This window comes from Ostrea edulis, chromosome 5 (assembly GCF_947568905.1).
Source record: "Ostrea edulis chromosome 5, xbOstEdul1.1, whole genome shotgun sequence".
Classification (NCBI taxonomy): Eukaryota; Metazoa; Mollusca; class Bivalvia; order Ostreida; family Ostreidae; genus Ostrea; species Ostrea edulis.
In genome coordinates, this window is record NC_079168.1 from 17,305,726 (window position 1) to 17,314,902 (window position 9,177).

General features: G+C 36.1%; 1 protein-coding gene across 1 annotated transcript; it reads right to left on the bottom strand.

Moving 5' to 3' along the window:
• Positions 1–385: 385 nt before the first annotated feature.
• Positions 386–6,146, bottom strand: LOC125649858 (HHIP-like protein 1). Its single transcript, XM_048877686.2, has 8 exons — positions 5,013–6,146; positions 4,693–4,766; positions 4,106–4,272; positions 3,736–3,876; positions 2,481–2,613; positions 1,753–1,898; positions 1,349–1,427; positions 386–1,238 (listed from the first exon to the last, which is right to left on the bottom strand). The coding sequence occupies exons 1-8, from the start codon at positions 5,493–5,495 to the stop codon at positions 1,115–1,117; spliced, it is 1,347 nt and encodes a 448-aa protein (XP_048733643.2). The 5' UTR covers positions 5,496–6,146; the 3' UTR covers positions 386–1,114.
• Positions 6,147–9,177: the final 3,031 nt, after the last annotated feature.

The following is a 9,177-nucleotide window of genomic DNA, read 5'->3' on the forward strand; positions in this document are numbered from 1 at the left end:
CTACTAGTCCTATATTATAACCCTTGTCAGTTTTCATTGGAATGTAAATACACTTTTAAATGCTGTCTACAGTAAAGACAAAGTCCGTTCTAGTGGTGTACACCCGGGGCCCGGATAGAATAACTGAACAAATTGGTTTTGTACACAGGTGAATATCTCGATTTCTTTGCAAACTACTGTATCAAGAATTTTTGTCAATACTACCACAAGAAATTGAATACCAAGCATTTGTCAATTTCCTCTTTTATTTCAAGGTACAAATGAGTATGTATTTTGGATTCAAAACTACATGTATATCTTTATATAAAACGTTAAGTAAAAAATACTTTAATTCTTGTAGTTTATGATATATTGATGTTATACAATGACAAAAAATATCTTCGTCAATTACGAAATTTTATTCTTGTAATAGATACACATTTTCATAAATTGACAGAAAAATTCCCGTCTATAAAAACAAATATGATAATTCAATAATCAATGCAAATGTCATGAAACATTGATGATATGAATAAACCAATATAATACAGGGGCCTTTTGAGTGCCATTCAATCTCTGTGCGTGATACATGTATTCCTGTGATCTGCTATATATACTGAACACGTACATTGTATAACCCGCATACCCCTCTCATCACTATTGTTATTTCTGCTAATCGAACTAATTGTTGAACTTTATTTTTAAAAATGGTCTTTAATTTTAATTTTTTTGCTCAATTAGCATTAATTGTCAAGGAATAATCGTTTGAAGATAGTGACCAACTCTTATTATCATCTTGTGCTTTGACAAGTCAAAACTAACCTCCAATTTCCTAGTTCATTGAAATAAACCATCCGTGCATTGTTACTTTGGCAATAAAAATGCCACTAAGTAACGAATCATATGATTATTCCCTGAACATTCCTCATAATTTTCACATGCAAAACATCATACTAATCAAGTGCTATATATTTTATTCCCGTAATTATCACACAGCTGGTAGGAGCCCCAAGCCTGTTCATTGTAGATTCCCAGACCCGCAGGTTAAGGCACGGACTAAACGCCATGAATTGCTGAAGCCTAAAACCATTCCATTGCTGAGAAACACAGTCACTTACAAATGTTCTAACTTGTACTAGCTAATGAAGGTGTCAAAATACTTTTTAAAAATCAAATTGAATACTAATGTCACTAACACAGATATGTTTGTTGTCCAGTAACTGAATAGAGACGAAGCTCCACATACGGTGTTCACGTGACTGCAAAAGACAAAATCTGATTGAAATCACAGGATTGAAAAACATCAACAAAATAACATCGTGTACGAAAGATATCGTGAAGCAGGCGCTGAATGTCCATCAAAACTTACTTGGGAGGTACAAGTTTAAGTAATCTGTCTTCAGTTGATTTCCCATGAAATGATTTTGTGGACAGTAGATAAATTTCTCCTGTAAAGATTAAACATATGTACAAAGTGTAATACAATGAATTGGAAATTTACAATGTGTATATATTACATATGTATTGGGGTATGATAAGAATTGTAAATAATTCAAGCATCTACATAGTTCAAATTACAAAAAAAAAATATTCTATTGATTTAATCGACTTCACATAGAGAAACCGCAAGATTATTAGATATTTGTTTTATCATTATTATGTTATAACTGTAATCAGTCATAAACTACAAAAATTATTTTCGTCGCCTTTCATGTAATCATAAGTTAGTAACATTTTAATTTCCATATGGATTGATTTATCTGGACACCAAACCTTTCCTGTCCTGGGAAAACGAAACTATGTAATCCTCTCCCAGGGCCTCCCTGGCGTGGCACGGGCACTGACTCAGGTTACAGTAGTACAAGTGTGTCTCCTCCCAATTAGTGGCGTCCTTCTTTTTTAATGTATATAGGAATGTTCTGATAAACAAAGAAATCGGATATTTATGGTTTGTAATAAAAAGATCACTCAGATCAATGAACGCATGTTATATAATGTCAGTGTAACATTGTTTTTGTGATTTGTGTACGTCTCCATGAAAGGTGAAGATATCGAACAAGGATCAATCTCACAAGCAATACAAAATAGATAGTTAGACAAACATGGACCCCTGGACACATCAGAGGTCTTTGTTTTCAGGACATGTGTTGTAATGTTGCCTTTGATGATCTGCTGATATGTATTTATCATATACTTAGTCATGGTTATACCAATTCGGCACTGTCCGATAAGGATGACGTCACAATACTTGCCGGAAAGACCCGAGAGGTTGTGATTTGAGGAAATGGTTAATATCATTATAATTTGTACAGATATCAAAGGATCCAAAACGTTTATGCTATTTTTAAAGTCAGTGCTTGCATTTAATAAACTAGCTCAAAGTAAATGTAAATTTCCATGACACTTTGTTTTTAGTTTTTGTATACCTTTTACTTTATCTGATGTTATATTCGATTAAGAAATTGAATTCATCATACTTCCGTAGCATAACACTGTCTTACTTTGTGAAAATGTCAGCGAATATGTATCTTCCAGTGAGGTTCTTCATAGAATTTCCTCTGTATACATATCCACCAACCACGGCGGCTGGTCCCTTAGAGTGGGTATAGGCGAAGATTGGCTTGCCCTCGGAACCTGTAAAGGAAGAAAGGGATGACGACTGAATTGTTAACAATGTATTTCATAGTGATATCATTATATACATGGCAGCAATAACTCATACATGTTTCATTTAATAAGGCCATGCGCGACATTTCTATCATTTTTACAACCATTTTTTTAACTCCTCGATATGAAGAGTTCTTGTATGATTTCCGAAATGTGTTTAAAATTTACATTGAAATAATATTACTATACTTCGTATATTTTCGTGGTTTACTTAGTGTTTAGATCACCTAACTAGTTGTGCAAGGGTCCCGGTTCGATTTCCGATTGATCCAAATATTTGTCCCCTTCTTTGTTACAATAACTTAGTAATGTCCACATCTACAATCTTCTGTACCATATAAGAGTTGACTACATACCTTTTTACTTGCCACAACCAGGAACTATAAAGCTATGCTAATTTTAAACAGACCTGGTAAAGTGGTAATATACCCCCTTTTGTAGTAACAACATAGGATACGAGTGAATTGTACCTGAAATGTCACGAAAATTTATACAATATTGAGAAACGTCGCGTATAGCCTTCAGCAATACGGCTGTAAGCAACCACAATGCAATGTGTAATGATATGTAAAATTTTATCGCGCATATGATTATAAAACATTCACACCACTATTTACATATTTAATATAGTGACTACAATGCTTAATGTTATTTCATCAATACGAGGTTGTTGCACAGTAAGTTTAGATAATTTTAAAGATTGTAGATAGGTCTCGTTATTGGTTGTTCAAAGATGAAAGTAAAGCTCTTAAGAATATACAATGTAGTTGGCTTTAAGGTTGTATTTTTTCAGTACTTTGTTATATTTGTTTTCTGTTCAGGTCGAAATAAAAAAAAACCAGAAATGGAATAATAATGTGTCAGTTATCAATGGCGGATTTAAGGAGGGCGCAGCCGGCATTTCAAGCCCTATAAAATCTTTAAAATCTAGGAGCTTCCGTAGGTTTCCCCCCTGCGCCCCCACCAGGGCTTCGCCCTGGACCCATTGGGGGCCTCAAGGCAGTCCCAGACCCCCTGTCTCATAAAGTGGCGCCCCAATAACCACAATTCCTGGATCCGCCCCTGGTTATACTTGGATTTAGTACTTGCTTGTTATGTTGCAGGATTGATTCACACAACTGTCGCCCTCTTTAATGTTCCATCCATAGTTGAGGCCCTTCTGGATGAAATCTATTTCCTCTTGGTTACCTTCTCCAAGGTCACCACAGTATATATCACCGCTAGAACTTCCTAAAGGAAAGAAAAAAACCTTAATTCAACATTTATTATCAATCTAGCCTACCTTGATATTGTCGATAATAAACATAAAAAGTAACCAACCTTAAAACTCAAAATCATAAAGGGTAATTTGGAACCATTCCGAGAGATATAAATTTAAACACAAAATCCAGATATGTTGTGTTTTTTTTCAATTAAATTCCTTTTTTCCCTTGAACAGAATCTTATAATTATGGTATACCAATATCCAAACTACATCGCCAAGGATTCCGAAAACCCCAAGCATAGATCTCGGGAAGACCGTTTAATTCCGGGTTATCGTGTGGTATGACGTAGTACAGGATCTGGTTGTTCTGTACCCTACTGTGATCGATGTCTATGCGGAGAACCTTCCCCAGCATAGATGTCCTGAAAAGGAAATAAAATACTAAATGGTAAAGGACAGGGAGTACTGACAGTGTCTTGGATATCGAAGTTCATCGAGACATTGAACTCGAAAGTCAAAGTTCCGATTTCAAATTGGACAAGAAATTTAAGAATATTTGACAGTTTGTTAAATTGGTGTATCGTTTCGACTATTATACACAATATTCGATCTGTTTAGTCTCGTAATATTGTGTGTAATGAATGCATTTGACAAAACAATACCACAAAAAAGATATTAAGAATGCATTTCTTTGAAATACATAATAGAACAATGCATGCTATGAATATGACGGATTTTACAATAGTGATTGTCTATCGGAAATCGCATTGTATGGAAATCCCTTCAAACACCCAATGGGAGTTTTGAGTGGTCAATGTGAGAACATAAATACCTGAACTTACATGTTCTGTGCACTGGATGACAGGCCTCCATCGCCCACAAATATGTATAGATATCCGTCCTTACCAAATAATAGCTACAATATACATTAGATATAGCATACAGGTATTGTGCAAACCTCATTGAAACGGAAACTAATGTACCGAGAACATTTTAAGATCATTACCTGCCAAAAATAAAGATCAGTTTTAAAAGTTTTACACTTTTGTCTGCTAGAAATACGGTGAAAATAAAATTTCGAAAAAGGTCATAAAACCTTCTGCTTCTTTACATCAATGTAAATTAATTTTGTAAAATATTATTAGATTTATAGCAGTCGTACCTGTCCGCCATTTCTTTTATCGTTGTGTTGCCGTATTACCATCAAAAATTGTTCCTTTGATTTATCAACCCGTCCAGAAATTTCTTGAAGCCCAGTGACGAAAGCTAACAGTTCGCCTTTGAATTTCCGAATGGAGTATATATATAGTTTACCATTTTCGGAAAATCTCGGATGCAGCGCCATACTCAAGAGCCCACGTTCGTCGACGTTGTTTTCGTCATATTCTACTAATGACGTCAAATTCAAAAATAGTTTCTTATTTCCGAAAGTAGAGGTATACGAATAAATTGTTCCCTGTTGTTCCATTACAAATAATCTTCCAGCGCCTCCTTCCTCTTCTATTAGGGTAAGCGCTTTCTTTGTATATAAGTAGTGCTGCAAGCACACACAAGGCCTTGCAACATTGGACCCCAATATCAAAGAACATGTGACGTTACTTAGCGTGGAAATGTACAGCCAAATGAGAAGATTCCACGAAAACATTGTAGCTCAGTCAACGATCAATACAGTTGCTTCTGTGTCGTCAAGTGCGACAAATTAAAATATTAATTGAATACCGCTTATCCTTATCACGAATAATGAGCTAATATGAAAACAGATCAGTAATTCCCATGGGCATTACCTGACTTATCTGAGCGGGTAGCTACCCTCGCGGATGATTACACAAGGAAGCCCGTGAATTAGTAGTCCAGCTGTCACTGATGAAATATCAATGTGCATTGTCGGTTTTCGGTTATTGATCTATCATAGAAACAGGTTTAAAATGGTATTAATGCATATCACTCCGATATTGAGAACTATCTAGCTGAAACACGTGTTCTCAAGTACTCTACTTCGTCGACACACTGTACTACGACACAGGTGTGACAGTCGTGAGAAAACGCACGGCTGACGCCCGTGTATTTATGTTATCACTGTTTTGATGTGCGGATCTTTATGTACATGTACGGTGATTTAGAGAAACTTTGAAGCTTGTTATGAGGGGACAGGTGTTATTTAAACGCAATACTTTTATTCACCCCTGACATATATATCACATGTAAAATGTAGCTTTCAGTTCTTGGGACTGAAATGAACTCAAAGAATAATTTATTTCACTTATAACGATGAAGCCTAATGTGTCGGTATATTTTACTCATTGCGAATATTACATCTACTATAACTACTAGTATTTTCAGATGTTTGCAAGATACATGAATTCGTCTGCCAAGCATCGCATAGGTTTGAATTACTCGGGTGAACTCCGGTATATGTATAATTTTCAAAACCGATTGTGATTACATGTACTTGTACTTGACCTTGAAACATTCTCTATGTAATATGTGGTCATTATGATAGTAGAATCTTTTTTTCTTTTTTTTTTTTGTAAACAGGCTAGTTTATAGGAATTGTCCACTATTGTAAATCTTTTGTAATGACTGGCATTGTCAGAATGCTCTCTCTTTGACGCTATAAAACCATGCACGTGCTCAGGTGAGAATGAATAACAAGCTGTATATAGATAAAGAATTACTTTTCTTAGGCATGAGATGCGACCAAAAAATCAATGTCAATGAATAATATAAAACATCGATACAATATCTGCACTTTTTTTGTAAAATGAGGCTGTTTTGATATTCATCATGCAGTTCAATGAAGCTTTATTTTAAATACACATGTTGTCTTTTTATAGTTAGATCTACATGAAGATTGAATTCCTTCACATTACAGTTTCACGCTTTTCTGCAAGTTTTGAAATTTCTTTACCACATAAGTAAGAATCTTTGATATCTAGATTTTCAATCAGATAGTAAAGAAGGTTCCCAGGTTAAGAAAGCATATGACTCGTTGGATAGATTGCATGACGATGGAATCTGGTATTCTAAATGTCTTTTGTGTTTATTTTTTATACAAAGCTGGAATTGAACCCCTCTTATGTGAGGACAAGTTTTATTCAGCTCATTTATACAGTTTACCTGGTACATAGAATATATGTTCTGCTTCTGGAATTGTTTACAGTCCGATTGCATAATGCCAGTTATATGATACACGTATTGTACAGAGAATGACGAGAGATTTATACTGTAAGAGACCCGTATTTCTGATATTTTTGTGCGTTTGAGAAGGTCTTTAGATAAATAGTTAATGCAATATGTATACACAACAAAAGGTGAGATCCCAATATGTTTAAAGAGAAAACTGTTCATATTGTAGAAAGATACAATGCCATCGTTGAATATTGCCATTGATTATATTGTTTTTTGACTGTGTTGGTTCAGATATTGTTTTATATTGTGTACATACTATATAAACACTACGTCCAGCTGTATGTTGTTTTCCATGAATGAAATGCATCTACAGTTAACAATCATTGACTATTAATTAGTGTAATTATATGTGTGCTAATTAGTATGATTATATGTGTGAATTGTTCCATCTACATTTCGCAATCATTAGTATGATTATATGTGTGATAATTAGTATGATTATATGTGTGGAATTTGCATAAACTGCTCGATCTCTCATTTGTTAATCAAAACATACACGTTTATCTGAAGTACAAACGGACATGGAGGCTGTCATAGTATGACATCAACAGTGAAATTGGCGCATTAATTCAAAGTTAGGCAAATTGAACATACATCTACCGAGTATTGCTGTTGCTTTTTTCATTTAGGATATCATAAGATTCAGTTATGTTTCAATCCTAGTTTGTTGTTATCATAACATTCCAATTTTAGTGTTACTTAATTTGGAACCACTATCGTTTCAGTAACAGCGTGACACTTTGCTGGATCGAGCGTGCAAATCTTCTCATAGATTTCAATGAAACAGGTTTAACTTTTGTTCTCAGTGACCAATCACATTGAAATTATTACCTGTATACATCCTGGTGGAATAGATGTGTGACTCTGTCTTCAGGTAGATTCAGCCTCCAGAGGTGTGCCGACTGGAATGATCAAGTCCCAGTCCGAAACTACTTGGTTATCCATCACTGCTACCCTCTCAGTTGCTGGTATTCCATTTGTATGACCTCCTACTCCACAACCAGATGGATGCTGTCTCTGCTTCTCTACACAAACATCCTATCAGTCGTCCTTTCTCTGCTCCCGCTATACCGATAGCTCTCTTTGCTATCCCCATTGTCTCTGTATCCCACTTCTACTGAGAAGAACCAGACCTTCCATCCATTCTGTTGACATAGAACAAGATCACAGTCAGCTCCAAAAGCATTGTCTACTTTGTTACCGCTGATCAGATTACTATGTTGGGACTCTTGTTTGCAGCTGCTATCTCAGGTTGAAATTCCATCCTTTGTTTCAGGTCTACCCACATCTGAAAATTTGTTGGTGTTCCTAACAGACCACTACCTTCAACACCAGTTTTCTGGGGGGGGGGGTGTCTCTCACCTTCATTAACGACGTTTACAAATTTTAAGCTTCTCTGTTCCTTTTCGGCTTTCCTACTTTTCTCCTCAATGTATCGGCCATCACAGCTCGTACTGTCTCGTGTCTCCATGTGTACCTTCCACCTTTCAACGCCTCTGGATATGCACATAGTATATGATCTAAAATGGCTGGTATGGTTCCATCTTCTAAATATCGTTCCATCCTAACTTCACCTGTCGTGTACCTTCCCAGTTCATCCAGCTGCCCTGTTTCTTCATCATCCTTTCACCGTTCTATTGTCTTACTCCATAGTTCGTCCCGTGGGGATCCGGGTTAGAATAGATCCTCAGTACCCCTTGCTTGTCGTAGAAGGCGACTAATTGGGGCGGTCCTTCGGACGAGACCGCAAAAACCGAGGTACCGTGTCACAGCAGGTGTGGCACGATAAAGATCCCTCACTGCTCAAAGGCCATAAGCGCCGATCATAGGCCTAAATTTTGCAGCCCTTCACCGGCAGTGTTGACGTCTCCATACGAGTGAAATATTCTCGAGAGGGACGTTAAACAATATTTAATCAATCAATCCTCCATACTTCGCACCTCGTTCTAATCCAGTTTCTCTTTCCCTTCAACTGATGCAGTTCTCCATTTCGCTATTGGTGTGACATCGTAAACACATCGTTGTTTGGATTCAAATACATGTAGTTCAATCACAATCACATCCTAAACTGGGGGAGATTCTGGCCTTTTTTAATCCAATTCTAATTATACATGTATCTGGTTTGGTACGCAAGTAAT